The sequence below is a fragment of the Chionomys nivalis genome, chromosome 5, assembly GCF_950005125.1.
Source record: "Chionomys nivalis chromosome 5, mChiNiv1.1, whole genome shotgun sequence".
Taxonomy (NCBI): Eukaryota; Metazoa; Chordata; class Mammalia; order Rodentia; family Cricetidae; genus Chionomys; species Chionomys nivalis.
In genome coordinates, this window is record NC_080090.1 from 82,848,134 (window position 1) to 82,867,048 (window position 18,915).

Below are 18,915 nucleotides of genomic sequence, written 5' to 3' on the forward strand. Positions count from 1 at the left end.
GAGGCACCTCAAACCCCTGATCAGAAGTCTTTCCTGATCTGAACTGAGCTCTGGAGCAGGTGAGAGTGGGGGTGGGGCAGGGGTGAGGCCAGTCTCTGGGTTTGAGCTGTAGGCAGACCAGGAAATAGAGGGAGCCCTGGTCAGACATGGCTATCATTCCCCTATACCGAAGGTCATATTTGGGTTCAGGAGAAAAAGAGGTTTGCTAGTGGGTTTGGGAACAGAGACCCTGTCTCTGTGAGCAGGCCTAAATTTCCAACAAAGATGAGCTGGCACAGAAGGGATCTGGCTTTGGGGACACATTTGTGATGTGGAGGTCCCCAATGGCTTTCCTGAGAGAAAGTGTGTAAGAGCTTCGCTCTCCTCCTAAGACAATCTTTCTCCCTCTGGCTTTGTCTGGGATGGCAGGCGTGTTGCTCTGGGCTGGCTGGGAGGGTCAGGGGGGCAGAGAGACTCCTGAGTTGGGGGTGGGGTTGTTACCTGAACTGCCTTTTTCTAAAGCAAGGCTCAAGCTCTGCTGGGTGGGGCCTGTGCTGCCCCTGTGAATTCTGGGGAAGGTTCCTCACATTGGAGAGCTGTGTTATATGTCTCTACGGGTGTCATTCTCAACCTTGTATTGCCCAGAAGTTAATTCAGACGTAGGGGCTGGGAAGGGCCTTAGACCTGTCTGATTTTCATTATCCTTGTGAGGAAAAGTGGGCCTTTGGAGGCCAGAGACCCTCCTTGGCTGTCTCACTAAGCTTCACAACTGGGCGCTGAACCCAGATCTCCGGACCTGTGCACTTTGTCCTCCTTAGGGCAGCAAGTGAGCCCAGAGCTGACCCTGCATCCTGTTGGGTCCATGGTGAATATCAGAGCCTTGAGGAGAGAGAAACTGGAGAAGACATGCTAAGACATCCCTTAGTCTCCAAAGGAACCCCCTCTTGTCTGCTTAGTCTCCGAACGAACCCCTCTCTTGTCTGCTTAGTCTCCGAACGAACCCCTCTCTTGTCTGCAACAGCCCCCCTGAGAGGAAGGGCTTGAGGTGTTTCAACCTTTCAAGGCAACTTCTTAGTGGTTAATAATTAATTAGCAAGTGTGACTAATTGATGGCTTCCCCTCCCACTTACCCCCTCCCTCTGTCCAAAGCGAAAGGCTCCAGGTGCCAGCTACCAGCCCTGCTAGAGTCTTGTTCCTGCTTCCTAGTTGCTTGTCCTCTTCTGGGGAGAGTGGGAAGATGCCTCGAGGTGGGAGAAAGACCCAGCTGCCTGCTTCTCTGGGCTAGAAAGAGTAAGGGTTTGAGACAAAGGGACAGCATGAGCTAACAGTTGCCCTAGCTTCCTGGAAGTCCCAGAGGACATGGCCGGTCCCTTCAGTGCGTCCGTCAAGGCACCACATCAACTTTTATTCCTTTTATTCATGCCTTTATTCTCCAGACTTGCTTGGAAGATTGAAATTCCCGAGTGCAAAGTACATGTCGATTTCAGGGCCTTGGTTTTAACCATTGCTGCCCACGGTGCGTTGATAAGCTGTGTTGTTTACACAATCTAGTAAAGCTCTCCTTATCCCCCTGCTCTTTCAGGCTCAGTCAGCAGACCTGGGGAGCTTAGCTGACAATGGTACCCCCTCCTCTCTGCTTCACAGTCCGTTCTTCCAAGGAGCACCATTCTGCTCTGTTGTCTATCAGGCAGGGATGAAGCACCCCCCTCCCACCGTGCCCCACCCTTGCAGCCCTTGTCCTCTGTGGAGGCAGCAGGATAAGTTCCAGACAGAAACTCTGAAGGACTTTTGGACTCTTGCTCAATGGGCTGACTCAGTGAGGAGGTGGTGGCTGGCCTCTGCTTCCAGACCTCCGCCTGGGCTCCACCCACCCTTCCCCACCCCTACTCTAGCCAACAGCTGCCAGCCCTGGCTAGCTGGGATCCCACCGAGGGTGTGGGTTTGGAAAAGAGATAAGGGGAGGTCACAGGTGTTTGGGTGAGTGACGTGCTGGGCTGTAGCTAAACCACCAAGGTGTTCTCCCATCAGAGAGGGGCAGAGAAACCAGTGTTTTCCTTTCTGTCCTTGGTAACTTCTAGTCAGCTCCCAGCTCCAGTAGACTCCTCCTGCCTAGCTGTGGAGTATAGAGTCTGCAGGTTAACTCCTCTTGGGGAAGTCTCCTAGGTATGCTGGTGGCTTGGGATTCAGGACAACTCTCTGGCATGGAAGTGCTTCCTCGACCTATGGGTGAATGACCAGGTCCAGAAAGCCAGATGCCCTGGTCCTTGGGTCCAGCCATTTCTTGCCAGTGCCTTTAGCCAGTGGGGCAGTAGGCAGGTCATGCCTCATGCCTCCTGTGTTCTCGAGGTGAGGATGGCTATACCTCATAAAGACAGTTTGTCATCTCCCTCCTTTGCTGTCCTGTTCCACCTTCCCGCCTTTTCATCTTCTCTTTGTTATTTTTCTTGTTCTTGTACAGCCACCAGTTCGGCCAACCTCTTTGGACCTAGAGGACTTTCTGCAGAGGAGACATAGTGAGGGGGAGCTAGGCTGTGCCCTAAGAGTGTCCCACCACCCCCAGAAAACCTCTCACCCCCAGATCATTCCAGAAACACAATCCTCACTTCCATTTCCCCACCTCAAGCATTGAAACCACAGGCAGCTTCACAGAGTGTTCTTGTTATTTTCTCTTAAAAGCTGGGAAAACGCCAGGCAACCTACCCGTCCTGGCCCAGGCTGGGACCGGCGCAGCCCCTTCTTCCTCTGTGCCCCTTCCCCCCAGAAATTCATCATGGAGAGTAAGGATGAGGTCAGTGACACGGACAGTGGCATCATCCTGCAGTCTGGTGAGTGATGTAGGAAATTCCCCTGCCCTGGTCGCTGCTGACTCCAGACTGAGTCCCTAGGCCTTGGGCTAGTTAAGCTAAACCTCCCAAAGGGCTGGAGAAGGGGAAGGTGGCGAGGGAAGTGGGGGGACTGGATGGTCTGGCACCTCCAGTAACTGTAGTTTTCCTTGCTGGAAGGCACTAGCCAGGAGTTTCTGTCCTGTCTGGAGCAAGGATCTGCTGTGTCCAACTTTAGCTGCAGCGATGAACTCAGAAGCTGAAAACTCTTCTCTAACGACTGTTAATGTCCTCTCTACTAAGCCTGAGCCTGTGGGTCTAGACTTCCCTGGCTTCGAGAGAGGACAGGAGACAGGGGAAGACACAGTTCTGCCCATGACCCCTTCTCCCCACAGGTCACCTGGTGGGGCAGCTCTCCCTTTGTACTATAATGGTACCAACCTTTGGGCAGCCAGGAGATAGGATGTTTTGTGGTTGTGACACAGACCTTAGCAGCTAGCTTGTAATATGTGGGCAAGCATGAGACTGTAGGGGAGTGCGCACTCCTGGAAGTGGTCAACAGTGTCCTAGGGATGCCTTGCTTCTGCAGTCCTGAGCAGGTGTCCCTTGTCTTCCCGCAGGCCCAGACAGCCCTGTTTCACCAATGAAGGAGCTGACCAATGCGGTGCGCAAGCAGCAGAGGGCCCTGGAAGCGAGGCTGGAGGCCTGCTTGGAGGAACTGCGTAGGCTCTGCCTGAGGGAGGCGGTGAGGCCCCTGGAGCTACGCTTTGGGATATTGGGGCTGAGGAGAAAGTCACATTTTTGAAGGGATTGGAAATCAGACTGAGGTCTGGGCCTAGCGTCTCCCTCATGTGGGTTTGACCTGAACACTGGGTAGAGGGGAGATAGACCTGGCAGAGGTCCAAGTACTGGAGAGGAAGAGATGAGGGGCTGCAGAGAGGTCAGAGAGATGGACGCACATTTGATAATTGTACCTTGGGTCAGGGTAGCCTTCGGGAGGAAGTGATCAGATGGGCTGAGAAGGCGAAAGGGGAGAGAGCGGGGTGCTCGAGAATGGGAGTAAGAAGACAGCTGTGGTATGATGGGATGAGCTGGGCAAGAGCACAAGTTGCTCTTGATTTCTGGAATTCTTGATCTCTAAGGTTTCTGGGACGTCAGGCCCATGCAGCGTGGGACTAGACAGCAAGTTTAAATGGTTAGATGAGGGCGGAGCGGGTGGTGAGGGCCTGACTTGACTCTGCCCCCCAACCCCAGGAGCTGACCGGTACTTTGCCAGCAGAATATCCCCTTAAGCCGGGAGAGAAGGCCCCCAAGGTCCGGCGTAGGATCGGAGCAGCGTACAAGCTGGATGAGTGGGCTCTGCACAGAGAGGTGAGGCGTGTCAGAGGTCATGGTCACTGTGCCCCATCCTCGGAGGCTGACTACCGAAGCAGTCCAGTGCTCTGGCAATGTCTGCCATCCAGTCTGGGTGCTGGCCGTGTTAACCCAGGGCTTCTCCTCATGAGTAGCCCAGATGGCTCTGAGTAAGCATGCCACCTCAGCAGCTGGGGAGCTGAGCTCAAGGGAAGATACTGGGCTTGGCCCTAGTGGGCAGAGGATTAAGAATACCAATAACCACCACGAAGAAGCGGTTGCCAAGGGGGTTGGTGTAGCATGAGGTCCGGCCTTTCTCAGCCTAGGTAGAAGGAGATGGGGTGGCTCTGGCCTTAGGTGACCTTCCCCTTAGATTCCCATGAGTTGGCATGATAGGTTCTTTGGGGTCAGGAAGGAAAGTGCCCCACTTAAGTCCTCTCCCAGCCCTGCACAACAGGTAGCTGGGAGGGACTCTCATAATTGACAGTTGACTTTGAGCCCCTCCCACCGCTCCGCCCTTTGCTGTGTGTCCCTGACCCTGCTGCCTGCTCACCACCGGGTCAGAGCCACCTGGAGTCTTCTGTTCCCCCTAGCGTCAAGGACTCTTCTTGGCCCTCACTCCCAACCCCCCCTCCCCCCCAGGACCCCCTAAGCAGCCTGGAGCGCCAGTTGGCTCTGCAGCTTCAGATCACCGAGGCGGCTCGAAGGTTGTGTGCGGAGGAGAACCTCAGCAGACAGGCTCGCAGGCAGCGGAAGCATGCGGCTCTGCTAGAGGAGAAGAAACTGAGGGAGCTCGAACACCGCCTGGGTGATCGGCGGAGGAACAGCGAGCCCCCTCCCACCACTGTGCCCTCCCTGGGCAGAGGTGAGCCCGCTCTCCTGAGCTGTGCAGGCCTCTCACAACGCAGCCCTGTTCTCCATTTTGCATTATGCTTTTGGCTCCTGCCTGTGTTCATGTTTCACATTAGCGCTACGCGCGCCATCAGGGTACCTGGGCCCACGGAGGCTCCGTCCTTACCTATGTACCCCACCAAAGCATCTCCACCCTGAGAGACCTTCTCCATCCATTTCCTCTTTCTGCATCTCCCTCATAGTACCCCACTTTTACAAAACTTTATAGACAGAAGGCATTTCTCTGCTTGATCATAACCCAAGGGTTTATTCAATCTGGAATATTACCTTCAGGGCAAAGTGCAGTAAACCGAAGGTTCTACAGTGGTGCGCTTTCCTCCAGCCCAAGTTAGGCAGCTTTTGGGATTGACTGTGGCTGTGGGTAGCCAATTGCTGATGGGTTCAGTGCCTCCTGCTTGGGTGTTTAGGCTGAAGTCCAGTTGTACCCTCAAAGTGCTTTCAGTGTCTACAACTGCCGTGGTCAGGAGTCCTGGTTTTCATGTCTCTGCTGAACCATTCTTGTAGCTTAGTGCCTGAGCCCCGATCCAGAGATGAGGCTGTGGGGCACCTCAGAACCAGAGCCAGCCAAAAATGACCTCAGTATGTCCAGTCTGGTAAGCTTTTGAGCCCTCAGGTGGGACTGTTTTCCTTTGCCCTGACCCAAATTCGGCTTGTCAGGTCCGGACTTGTAACCTCCATTTCACTCCTGGTTCAGCCCTGCTCCCAGAAATCTCTTGGCCTGGCCCCCACTGCATCTGAAGGAGGCGGTGTTAGGGACAAGCTGCTGGTCTGTTCACTGTAACCTTGAATCAGAGCCCGTGGAGCAATAGCCTCCCTCGCGCCCTTGTGTCCGTCGCCACCCATCAGCTGGGTTCTCACCCAGCTGTTCTCTTCCCTGACTGGACACATGTTAGAAGCCTGCAGGTCCTTCCTGATCCCCACGCTCCATGCCTCGGGTAGGCATTGCTTTCGGCAGCTGCGACTAGTTCAGAAGTGTGTGAACAGACACCAGCCAGGCCACCCTTGGAAACCTGGAGTAGATGGCAAAGACAATGTTCTTCTATGTCATGGCTGACCAAGAAACCCAGAAGTGGAGCCAGGGCCTCCAGTGGTTCTGGTCCCAGTATAGGACACCACTCTCCCTTTCCAAGGCTCTAAGAAAAAGGGCACTCTCTGTTCGGTCTCCTTTTCCCACAGGCCCTGGGTATGGGAGATACCAGATGACTGAAGCGCAGTGATCCCCAAGGGCCACCTCTGTACTTGGAGGAGCCATTAATGATGAGATGCGTCCTGTCCCGGTGGGTCTCAGCCCCTCTGGTCCCTCTCCAGCGTGTACTGTTTGGAAGCTCCTTTGCCTGTAGGTGCTGCCATGGCTAGGCCCCTGTGCTCAGAAAGGGACTTTGCTGGGGGGCGGGGGGATGGTGTCACTACCGCTGCCATTGAGACTGATGACACTCCTTGTCGGAAGTGGGGAGGCAGGCCAGGACGTGCCTAGGGCTTTGGCTTAACCCTCTGTAGGAGGCGAGCAGCTGAGGTTCTCAGGGCCTTTAGCCCAGAGAAGATAGGAGGTGTGCAGAGGAAACAGCTGGCACAGCCAGCGCCTCGTTTGGCTCTGGCGCAGACAGACCCTGCCCTCCAGACAGGCCCCAGGTTCTGGGTTCTAGTGTCCTGATTTGGGAGCGCAGAAGGAAGTAGTTCTAGACTAACCATTCCTGTTTCGTGGCTCCTCCGTCCCTTGTGCTCACCTGGAAAGGAGGAAGTCGAGAGAGATTAATAATTAGTTTGAGGCTAGAGGGTGTTTTCAATTCAAAAGGAAAAATAAGCAAACAGACCAAAAAAAAAAAAAAAGAAAGAAAGAAAACGAAACCCCACCCACCACCCCCTTTGCACACAAGGGTTATTCAGTTGGAGAAAGTAATTAGCCAGGTGAGGGTAATTAGTTCTCTGCAGGTGGCAAGGAGCGGCCAGGCGTTGAGCTAATTTTTACTATGAGCAAGCCGAGACCCACCCCCTGGACTCCTCATGCAATGGGTGCTCAGGATGTGCTTGTTGATTGACACTGTCAATCAGCACTATCTAATAGGGACTCAGCGATGGAAACACTGTGCTGGCCAGCATGGTGACGACTGCCTGCTGCACGTAGCTCCTGGACATTTGGACTGTGCCCTGTGTGACTGAGGAACTGGACTTTTAATTTGAGTTAGCGTAGTCTCGTAGTCTGGTTTGGTTTGTTGTGCAGTGTAGCTTAGTAAGTATGGTTTCATGGTTCTATCTCTGCCTGGGGTATTCTGTCATGGCTGCCAGGGGAGAGTCATGGTAGGTAAGAGAGCAGGACAGGGGTGAGCCAGGACCAAACTAGGACAGGGTGGAGACAGTGGGCATCTCAGGAGCCACTTGTAAGAGAGCAGGACAGGGTGAGCCAGGACCAAATTGGGACAGGGTGGAGACAGTGGGCTTCTCAGGAGTCACTGTGTTTGGCAGCTTGTCCTCCCAGCTTCCACCCTGCAAAGCCACGTGACTCCAGAACTCCTCACAGCATTGTATCCCTTGACCTACAAAACCTATAGTCCTGTTTATATGAGGATTGGCGGTGACAGGGAATGATGTCTTCCCAGACCTTTCTGCCCTGACCAACACCTGTGATTTGAACCCACATTGCACTAGTGGGCCGTGAGGATAACACTTGGATCATTTCTTCAACTTGACATTTGCAAAAAAATAAAATTGCTCTTAAAGTTTTTTTGTAAAAGACACCAAACAGAGAACCCGAATTCAACAAGAGGGCTTCTCATCACTGCACCCCAAAGCAAAGGTTAACTGTGAGCTATGCAAAGCCTTGGCTAGCTACTCGGCAGCCTAGCCACAAAGCCACGGTCGATAAGAATTGCTATAGGTATAGTTTATCTTTGGCTTTAGTTACAGATCAGATTGGCAATTTTCTCCATAAAGACCTGGAGATCAAAGATTTTAGACTTTGTGGGTTATACAGTCCCTTATCACAGCTAACTCTGCCTTGTTGGTGCTGAGGCAGCCAGACATCACGACTCTGGAGCTGTGTCTCAATACGACCTCACCGGCGCAGCCCTGCCCACAGACTGGATTTGGTCTGTGGGATGAAGTGTACCAGCCTTTTTAACAAACAATTTTAAGATGGTTGAGACTGCTTGTCCCACTTAGAACTTTCTGGTAACGACCTATACTGACTGACAGGAGAGCTAATCAAGAGATGTGGCTTACTGGGAGCACAGCCTCTAGCAAGACCGGTCAGGTGTGAATTCTTCCTCGGCAGCCTTTTTGGTGGATTGACCGAAATCTCCTTGCCTGGGCTAAGACTCAGTTTCCCAGTTACATGGAGATGACGGTATCTACCTCAGTTGTTAGGGGTTTTACATGAATTAGCACAGGCGAGATATTTAGGAAAGGATTGGCACAGTAGATTACTAATATTAGCTATTATTAATGTTTTCTCATCTCCATTCTCAAACAGCTGAAAATGCTTTCTGGGTTCCATCTGGGTCACTCTGAGTTAGCCTCAAACTCTAGAGCATCACATCTGTTCAGGGGCAAAAGAAAACTAGGGCTCCCCCTCCCCCACCCCGTGTCCTGAGAGACAGCTGTATTTCACATGGTGCTGCCGGGCTCCAGTTCCCTCAGGTGACTGGCAGGGTACTAGCAGGTCACTCTTCTTCAGGCCCTGTAGTCCCCACAGCCCAGACTCCCACCCCCACTGCTCTTGTGGGTACTACAGGAATTCTTATGTCTGAGACCCTGGAGATGAGTTGCATTTGAGATATTTGAAGATTGTAGACATCCTAGCAAAATACTCTGCATCCTAAGAGCATTCTAAAGTGGCTCTCGGTCTTTCTCATTATTACCAGAAAGTCCTTGTTGGCTGATGGGACGTCTGTAGTCCAGAGCCTTGAAATGACTTATTCAAGGTTGTGTGGTTCAGGATAGAGGAAGATTAAAATCACCTTTTCTGTCTCCCAGTCCTTAATTTGTGAACCCCTTTTTACCTCTAGATAATAAGTTCTGAGTACATGGTTTAGCACGTAATGGGTATTTCCTGGGGGAATTCAGCCACTGGCCTGGCAGAGGAACTGGGCAGCTTAACTCTGGGCTCATTGCCTCTCTTCTCTGTCCTCCCCTTTGATTGTTGCAGAGCTCAGTGCTTCGGATGACAGCTCGCTGTCTGAGGGGCTACTCCTGGAGGAAGGTGAGATGTCAAGGCTGTGGGGATTTGCAGGGTTTGCTAATGAGGTCTCTCAGCTGGACTGGAAAGTTGAGGATGCTGATGAAGGCAGGGGCACCAGCTAAGGGTCTGCCTCAGATCTGATGTCAGTTGCTGTGTGTCCAGGCGCATGCCCGGTTGAGGGTGGGGGATGTGCTGAGCTCTTCTTTCAATGGGTCCTTTTGATGAGGAAGGGAACGATGAGCTCTAGCCTGTCCCATTAACCCTGGTGTCCCTGCTTCGCTCAGAGGCTGTGTTTCAGAGCCAGTTAGAGCCAGTGAATGGGCTACTCAAAATCATTGCTGGGGTTGAAAGGAAGGCAACACTGGAGAAGACGTACAAGACTGTGGATTAAGGATCGTGTTTAAAACGACTGGGAGCACTGAGGGTCAAAGTGGACTAAGAAGGCGATGCAGGCGTGCCCAGGGTGTGCCCAGGCCAATAAGGAAACAGGGCACCTAGGTGAGGCAGGAATAAGAAAAGTAGGTAGCTGCAGACAGGCACCGTGAGCAAGTGCTGGGAAGTGGTGTGGTGTAGAGAGAATGAGCAAGGAAGCAGGTGTAAAATTAAAATAGGACTGGGGGGGAGGAGTCCCAAGGGAGAAGAAAGCTGTGTTTCTTATCTGGGATTGGGGCTGTGGCCTGGAGCAGTAGGTCAAGGCATCGAGGAGGGAGAGCAAAGCCTGGGCTGTGGAGGTTCTTGCTGAGCCGGTTTTTCCCAGCCTCTGCCTTTTCTTCTACCCTTGCAGAAGATTCCAAAGCACCAAAACCTCCCCCAGAGTCCCCAGCACTGGCACCGGCACCAGCACCACCTTCACGGCCTCTCCCACCCCAGAGCCTTGAGGGCCTGCAGCCAACAGGACCTGAGTCTGGCGGCTTAGAACGGGCCCCCATCCAAAACAGTCCATGGAAGGAGACCAGCCTGGATCACCCCTATGAGAAGCCCAGGAAGTCTTCTGAGCTCAGTAGCGAGTCCAGGTCAGGCTGGGGAGGAAGGCAGGGGGCAGATAGGTGGAGAGTACTAGGGTGGCCCCGACTGGGGCTGTGGATGGGGAATGTGCAGGTGGTCACTAGGGTGGTCCCAACTGGGGCTGTGGTTGGGGAATGCCCAAGTGGTCACTCTTATTAGCTGGGTGATGCCAGAGGTGTGAGAACTGGTAGCCTTTTGGGGTGCTGACACTTTGTACCACTCCCATGGAAACCCCAGCCTTGTGAACCTTCAAATTAGAGGTTCTCAACCTGTGGGTCCTGGCCCTGTGGGTGGGGAAAGACCCTTTCACAAGGGTTATCTAAGACCATTAGAAAACACAGATATTTACGTTATAATTCATAATAGTAGCGAAATTATAGTTCTAAATTAGCAACAAAAATAATTTTATGGTTGGGGGGCTCACCACGACTTGAGGAACTGTGTTAAAGGGTCACAGCATTAGGAAGGTGGAGGACCACCGCTCTAACTAAAACACTGCAGTCACTGACATCCCCCATCGCTTTGCAGCAGCCCAGCCACCACTCCTCAGGAGCAGCCCAGCGCCTCCAGCCTGTGGCTGCTAGATCCTGCCTCCTACCACATGGTCCCCATCAGAAATGTTCCTGGCCAGCGGCAGGGCCGCACCAGTGCCCCAGCTACCCCTGAGATGCAGGGCAGGAGGGGCCAGTCGCAGTCTCTGAGGTAAGAAGGCTACCTTAGGGGTGTAGGGGACCGCCCATTCCCATCCCCAGCTACGCAGAGACACCCTGGGTGACACACGGCTAGCACCTTGGATGCTCCTTTGCATCCCTCTGGGGTGCTTCTCTGAGGAGGTAGAGTGCAAAGCATTTCAAAAGCATTTCATCCACAAAGGAGGATTCCTTGACACGAGGTTCCCAGCCTTGCCCTGGTTTCACACACTGGCGAATATTGGCTTACTCTTGGTCGCCGACAAAGCATACTTTTCCAGTTGATGTACCGTTGGTTCTCATTATTCACAGTAGTCATGGACTACAGCATGACTATCAACACCAATAGCAGAGGTTCTCAACCTGTGGGTCGCAACCCCTTTGGGGTGGAACCACCCTTTCCCGGGTGTCACCTAAGACCATCTGAAAACACAGATATTTACATTACATTTCATAACAGTAGCAAAATTACAGTTACGACGTAGCAACAAAAGTAATTTTGTTGGGGGTCACCACAACATGTATTAAAGGGTTGCAGTATTAGGAAGCTTGAGAGCCTCTGTCTTAAGGAAATGCAGTTTTTGGTGACAGTGTTGCTCATTAACCGAGTAGTGCATATGTCCTTGTTGAACATGAGTTTCTGTTTAAGGACACTTTAATATATCTGTGGCTTCATTAACACTGGGCTCATGCCAAATGATACTGTTAGTCTGAATGAAGTTGATCTAGCAGTCTGAATCATTTTCCTACAGGACGGTTCACAGTGTTCTTGTGCTTTGAAACTGCAGGGAGAGGTTCAGCATCACTTGTGGGGCCATTTTAAATATAAAGTAGTCGGGTGTGGTGCCTCCCATCACTTGAGAGGCAGAGGCAGGTGGGTTTCAGGCCAGCCTGTTCTGGGGCCATTTTATTTTATTTTATTTTATTTTATTTATTTATTTGGTTTTTCAAGACAGGGTTTCTCTGTGGTTTTGGAGCCTATCCTGGAACTAGCTCTTGTAGACCAGGCTGGTATCGAACTCACAGAGATCCGCCTGCCTCTGCCTCCCGAGTGCTGGGATTAAAGGCGTGCACCACCACCGCCTGGCTCTGGGGCCATTTTAAATATAAAGTAGTCAGGTGTGGTGCCTCCCATCACTTGAGAGACAGAGGCAGGTGGGTTCCAGGCAAGACTGGTCTACAGAACAAGGTCCAGGACAGCCACGACTACTTTCTTGAAACAAGCTGGGCGGTGGTGGCACATGCCTTTTATCCAAGCAATTGGGAGGCAGAGAGAGGCAGATCTCTGTGAGCTCGAGGCCAGTCTGGTTGACAGAGCAAGTTTCAGGACAGGTTCCAAAGCTACACAGAAAAACCCTGTCTCAATAAACAAAAACAAAACAAAAAAAGCAAGCAAACAAACAAAAAATAATAGTCACCTTCCCTCCCCCATACACTAATACCACAGGAAGTCTGAAGGATGAAGTATGATGGTTGTACATGACCTATTTAGTTCTATTTCAGTGTGGGGCAGCGCTGGGGAAGGAACCCAGGCCTCATGAGTGATGGAGAAGCTTTCTATGTACCCCAGCTGTGTTTTGTTACTGTTGTTTTTTGTTGGTAGATAAGATTTCTCTGTGTAGTCTATCCTGGCCTGGAATCCACCATCCTCCTGCCTCAGCCTCCTTGGCGCAGTACCTCTGTATTACCCATACGAAACTCAGCACTTAACCCTTGGTCAACCTCTGCTGGAGATGTGTTCTTAAAGCAATCTGAATCCTTTGCTGCTCCAAGCGACCATGACTATGTGTTAGTTACTTTTCTCCTTTGATGCTGGGATTAAAATACCAGACAAAGCAACTCAAGGAAGGAGGTTTTGCTTTGGATCATAGTTGGAGGTGCTGTCCACCATGTAGGGAAGGCATGGCGGCAAGAGGATGAGGTAACTCAGTGCATCTGCAGCCAGGAAGCAGAGAGAGATGGATGCTGCTTCCCAGCTCATTCTCAGTTCCTTTGTTTTGTTTTTGTTTTTGTTTTTGTTTTTTTTAAATATTTATTTATTTATTATGTATATAATATTCTGTGTGTATGCCTGCTGGCCAGAAGAGGGCACCAGACCTCTTTACAGATGGTTGTGAGCCACCATGTGGTTGCTGGGAATTGAACTCAGGACCTTTGGAAGAGCAGGCAATGCTCTTAACCTCTGAGCCATCTCTCCAGCCCCTGTTTTTGTTTTTTAAGAAGAGTTTCTCTGTGTAGTCATGGCTGTCCTGGAACTCTGTAGACCTGGTTAGCCTCAGAGATCTGCCTGCCTCTGCCTCCTGAGTGCTGGGATCAGAGGTGTGCGCCACCAGGCTCAGCAACTCTCAGTCCTTTTAATCCCGCCCAGGACCCTAGCCCATGGAAAGGTGCCACCCATATTTAGGGTGGTCTTCTCACTTCAACTAACCCAGTATAGAAACTCCTCACAGACATATCCAGAGGTTTGTCCTGTAGGTGATTCTAGATCCTGTCAAGTGGACAAGATTAGCCATTGCAAAACGCTGCGCATATTGACTTTGGAACCAATTTTAGCAAATAGATAAATTGGCAAATACTAAACCTATGAGTAATGAAAATCAACTGTATGTTTCTTTCCAAGCCCCTACTACCTGATAGTAGTAGTTTCAGTCAATGAGATATGAAAAGTAGTGCTAGCCATGCCTACCTGATACCACCAAAGCCTCTTCAGGTTGCTCATCAACCTGACAGGTGCAATGGCTCCGAAGTAAAGCTGATTTTATACTGTCATTTTATAAACCATGTCTTGGTACAGAAATTTCAAAGGGAACCCTGCCCCATGCCCAGTATATAAGCAGAGCAGGGGCTAGATTTGATCCCGCCCTGCACGCTCCTGCCCTTTGGAACACATGAAAGCTTTTCACATTGAAGTTAAATGCTTGACAATATCTAAGCAGACAGAGTCTGAACGAAATGTTACTGAGCAGAGTGTACCCTAGCTGCCTGGGAAATGGGACATGGATATCGCAGAATGTCGGCCTTCCTATCTGTGGTTCCAATCGGCTGAGAAACCAAAATTCTTTTTAAAAAATCACATATGTATCGGACAGGAACAAAATTCCTTTTGCAGGGCTGGGCATTGAACCTAGGACTTCATGCATGCTAAACAAGTATTCTTACCTCTGAGCCACATTCCCCGTTCATCAGATTCTCGTCACTATTCCTAAATAGTACAGTACGTGAACTAGTACGTGGCCTTTGCACCGCATTAGGAATTATAAGAACTCCAGAGATGGTTTAAAGTTCACAGGATGTATTGTATGTAACGCTAACCTATTTTATCAAGGGACTTGTGACCCGGATTTTGTGACTCATGCCAGCACCCATGAATTCAGTTTATCCCTACATGGAAAAGGCTAGAAGGAATCACTTGGGCATGAATGGAGCAGGAGCAGATAGCAATAGAGCATGCTGGGAGGAAATGTGTTGCCTCTGCATATAAGAACAAGACTGAGGAGGTCTGACCAGAGTAAGCCTAGCACACGCTCATTGCTTTGGGATAGAACACCGGCCTCCAAAGTCATAACTTATCATAACAGTGTGGCTCCTCCCCCACTCAGAGCTTTCCTGCTTTCCTCTTCAGGATGGACTCCTTCAGATCAGGTGCGGAGGGCCGAGGTCGCAGTGCCTTTCCCCGCCGCCGCCCCACTCACTACACGGTGACCGTGCCGGACTCCTGCTTCACGCCCAGCAAGCCCCCGCTGCCACACCCTGCCTGCCACTCTTGCTCTGAAGACAGCGGCTCTGACGTCTCCAGCATCTCCCACCCCACCTCACCCGGCAGCAGCAGCCCAGACATTTCCTTTCTGCGGCCCCTCGGTCCCCCTGAGCCACCTCGCCATCATGGGGCCTGGGGCCCAGCCTATGGCAGAGAGCTGGCCCCTCACTATCCTAAACTTCTGCTGCCCGCTGGATACTTCCCAACGGGGCGCTACGTGATGGTGGCCGAGGGCCACCTGCCACCGGGCGAGTGGGAGCTGTGTCGTGCAGCCCTAAGTGCTGCCTACGACGAGGAGGGCGCTCCCCTACGCTACCAGCGGCTGGTGCCCTCCCACAGCCGCATCGTGCGCACACCCTCATTGAAGGACAGTCCCGCGGGCAGGGCACTCAGCAAGGCAGCCGTCTCCGAGGAGCTCAAGTGGTGGCATGAGCGGGCACGTCTCCGGAGCAGTCGCCCCCACTCACTCGACCGCCAAGGGGCTTTCCGTGTTAGAAGCCTGCCTCCCGGGAGAGAGAGCTTCGGGCGGGCCTCAGGACCCCGGACACAGGTCGAGCATCCCCTGGGGGAAGACATTAGATCAGCAGACTACTGGCCAAGTAATCCCTAATTGGGAAAATTAGGCTAAAAAAAGAGTGTATCCTTTTGGCATTAGAAGGCACTTCTGACCTCCCCAGGGGTGTCTCTGGCTTGCGCCTGCTGTGTCTAGTGTCTCCTGCAAGAGCACATACCAGTGTAGCCCTGTAAAGATCATCCACACAGATAGCTGTGGAGATTTCCCCCTAATGGCTTCACAGACGATCCACACAACAGATAAACTTCCGTGTAACCAAATGTGCAACCCAAATTAACCCCTGGAATTTCCTGACTCCAGGGCCCAGGACAAAGGGAGAATCTGGAAAACGGGTTTGCAGAAAGCAACTCAGGGCAGCCAAGCTGAAATGGTTTCTTGGTTAACAGCTAGAGTACCCGGTTCTAATCCCAGCCCCAGTTGTTACAAGTTATATGCTCCTGTGGGTTATTTAACTCGCAGGCTTCTATTTCTCCCCCTCTAAAAGACAAGCATTGTAAGTGACTCCTCTCATAGGGCGATTAAGCATCTAAAATGACTAGATCAATGCGCAAGAGCGCTGAGTGAGAGGTAATGTCACCCAGGCTCCCAGAGGCCAGGGTAGGGGGTAGGTTGCAGTGGTAGTATTTAGGCTTAAGAACACTGACTTTGGGTAGGGATGCAACCTTGGTTTCTGTGAGCCCCATTTCTTCATTCTTAGAGCGAGGATAGCAGGCATGAATCCTCTCTTTCTTTTCCCTTCCTGATTCAGAAGGCTATGCAGGGGACACGCTCTAGAAGTTACCAACAAGCTACTTCTTTGAGACCCCAGATTCCCAGCAGCCCAGCTGCATCATCATCCCCCCCCCCCCGGTTCTTTGGGCTGTTGCAGCTGCCATCCCTGGCTGGGCAGCACCCTGGCCCAGTCCCAGGCTGAACACCCTTCCAGCTGACATGCTTTTCTCTTCCTGCGAGCTTGGACCTGTCTTTGGTCTAGGCTTGGCCCATCCCAACCTGTCAGACAGGGATGGTGATGAGACATGAGTCCAGGAAAGGTAGGGAAGAAGGTCAGGGTGCCCGTCACACCCCAAAGAACCTGGAGTGGTAAACAGATGCGGGGGGTGGGGGGATACCTGGGAGCATCATTCTTGGGGAGGGCGGGAGCAGACCACAGGGGCTTGCTCTGTGGTGGTCTATGCTTTTAAGCAAGAAGAAAGGAGTGAGTGTGTTCTCAGTGCTGACATGTCTGCCCAGTTTGCTCACCCGCCTCTCCTTTCTCCCTGTGACAGGTGCCCCCAGTGTGTGTACTCCGGAGGTCACCAGATGGGGCTCCGGTGCAAGTCTTTGTGCCTGAGAATGGCGAGATCATCAGCCAGGTGTAACTACGTTGAAAGCCCTGGCCACAGCTGGAAAAGACTTTCATATTGGAGCTGGGGTTGACACCCCTCACCCCTAAGTGCTTCTTTCGGCTCTCCTGCCCTCATCGCCGGCCGATGACTCAGAGCTGAAGCCTTTGTTTTTTACATGAGCGTTTTCCAGAAGCCCTGACCTGAGGATTTATATCTGTGATTTGTCTTCACGGTTCCTATAATATGATTGTACTTTATTCCCCGGAGTCTGGCCTTTTGGACTTAAGGACTTGCTGGGCTGATGGCAGCATTTATCTTCTTATGCAGTCCAAGTGGCCTAGAGGCCCCTTGGGATTCTCCCGATGCTCTGTGCCTTCTTCCTGAGGTAGCTGCTGGTTCCGACTGCAGGAGGCAGGATGTGGTACACACACGACAAGGACTCTTCCCTTGTTCCCAGATCTTTGGGTACCATATGCTGGGCAGGATTCTCCTCTAGCTTTTATGTGCTCTGTGATGCACACTCAATGGCAGGAAAGTCATTATGTCCTGGCGGAGCCTTGTCTTCCTGCTGTTCTCCCAACCCTACAGGCCTCTGCTAGCAGCCTCCACCTCTGTTCTGTCTCCATACCTTTGAGCTCTCAGACCACTGAACCTGGAGTTTGAGGCTACACTAGACTGTCTAATCAGGGGGCTGGTTGGTAGGGAACACCTCGCCCTTCATAGCCATTGCTGGCCAATGTGAGCCTAGGCTGGTTAGCAAGTATGCCCTCAAATCTTCATAGTCCTAGAAGCCAGCACCTTAAAAAAATGTATACATGTAAATATATATATACATATATATGTATATATATATGAGAATACGTTTTTTTGAGTGCCACTTCTGTGGCATGTTTGAGGAGGCAGTTACTGCTCCTTCCATTTTCTGCTCAGCCAGCTTCTGCTCTGAGAAAAATCCTTGTTTGTTCACACCCGGAGAAGTTCATTAATGACTCCCTATAGGGTGCTGGATTGGCTTAGATAACATGAATGAGTTGTCCCAGCTCCTAAGACCAGGCAAGCCAGGAAGCTACCTATGCTTAGACCACTGGTACAATTAAGTTCCTTTGCTGCCAGGTCAGATGCCCAGGTAAGCGGTTGTGAGTCTGTGTGGCCTTCTCCACTTGAGCACTTCTCCGGTTCCTCTCTGGACTGGACGAACGCCAGATGCCTGACTCTAATGGTCTGTTTCTCCTGCTGGAGAGAAAACAGTGTGGCCCATTGCACTGGGGCTGGGGGAGGGCGGTGCTAGGAATTTAGGGGGCTAAGGCAAGCTCGAGGAGATGCACAAGGCATTTCTGTCCCGTATTCTCACCGCATCCTACAGTCGTCCCAGCTCCGCTCTCCACACTGTTTGGCTGCCCTGCTTTTGTTTGTCTGGCTTCTGAGCCCCTTCCCTAGTGTATAGATGCCCCTTCCCAGTGTGTTCTCTGGATCCTTAAGTGCCTTAGATCCTAAGTCACAAAGCTGGGAGACATCTGACTGCTGGGCCCTCCCCACGCCTGAGCACCCTCCGCGTTAACTTATTGGTCTTACCTAACAGCTATTTCGTGTGTTTGCACAGTGGCGGTGCCCGCAGCTGCAGGGCTGAAACTGTGCAACGTTGTGCCAAATACTTCAATAAAGTCTGATTGGCCCAGCTGAGGAGGAAGGATTTTGTGTGTGTGTGTATGTGTAGAGTTTTCCGACAAAGGCTGTGCCCAGCTCCCTGGGTGTCTGGCTCACCTTTCCAACAGTCTGGCCATGTCTCTAGGGAGCAGATGGGGTGGCAGAGGGAGACCCAAGTTGCTTCTTTGACCGAAGGGAATCCTTCACAGCTCCTTGATGTCTCCAGGGACCGAGAGCTATGCTATGCTTTGGAAGTCATCTCCAGAGAGATCAGATTTTGGGACAGGCTCACCTCTGGTGTCAAATGGCTCAAGCCAAGCAGTGGTTAGAGGCTTGTGAGAAATAAGTCCTGTGGCTGGAAAAACAGGCTTTCCTTGGGTGAAAGAGGGGTTGTCCATAACTCCTTCTGTGTTTCTACAAAAAGCCCGGGGAGGGGAGTAGAGGGTGGGAGACTGCAGCTTTCTTTGGGCCCTGTTGGGGTGCTCAGGAACTGGGAGCAGACTGCCCCCTATGACTCCAGTTTCTGGGGACGCTTGTGGTCTGAGTCTGAGGTAGCATGTGTCAAGTAAAGGGGTCTCTGTTTTGCCTGTCCCTGTCCACAGTCAAGGAAGAGGTAGGTCACAAAGGGGCAGGCAGGTGGTTATGCAGGTGTGACTGCAGCTCTGCCCTGGGTGCCCAGCC

General features: G+C 51.9%; 2 protein-coding genes across 2 annotated transcripts in view; both read left to right on the forward strand.

Moving 5' to 3' along the window:
- Window positions 1-16: 16 nt before the first annotated feature.
- On the forward strand, window positions 17-17,494 carry Inava (innate immunity activator). Its single transcript, XM_057770245.1, has 10 exons — window positions 17-59; window positions 2,656-2,804; window positions 3,422-3,546; window positions 4,056-4,172; window positions 4,797-5,019; window positions 9,208-9,261; window positions 10,025-10,253; window positions 10,774-10,947; window positions 14,557-15,241; window positions 16,531-17,494. Exons 2-10 carry the CDS (start codon window positions 2,750-2,752, stop codon window positions 16,621-16,623), a joined length of 1,755 nt encoding a protein of 584 aa, XP_057626228.1. The 5' UTR covers window positions 17-59; window positions 2,656-2,749; the 3' UTR covers window positions 16,624-17,494.
- A 1,296-nt stretch (window positions 17,495-18,790) lies between these two features.
- LOC130874161 (maestro heat-like repeat-containing protein family member 7) overlaps window positions 18,791-18,915 on the forward strand; it is a 34,304-nt gene continuing 34,179 nt past the window's right edge. The window contains exon 1 of the mRNA XM_057769143.1: window positions 18,791-18,847. Coding sequence (XP_057625126.1) covers window positions 18,791-18,847 — 57 coding nt within the window. The remainder of the gene's footprint in view (window positions 18,848-18,915) is intronic.

Coding starts and splice junctions, on each gene's coding strand:
- Inava (XM_057770245.1), top strand. CDS start 2,750: ATGGAGAGTAAGGATGAGGTCAGTGACACGGACAGTGGCATCATCCTG. Junction 2,805..3,421: donor TGGCATCATCCTGCAGTCTG/GTGAGTGATGTA, acceptor GTCTTCCCGCAG/GCCCAGACAGCCCTGTTTCA. Junction 10,948..14,556: donor GGCCAGTCGCAGTCTCTGAG/GTAAGAAGGCTA, acceptor TTTCCTCTTCAG/GATGGACTCCTTCAGATCAG.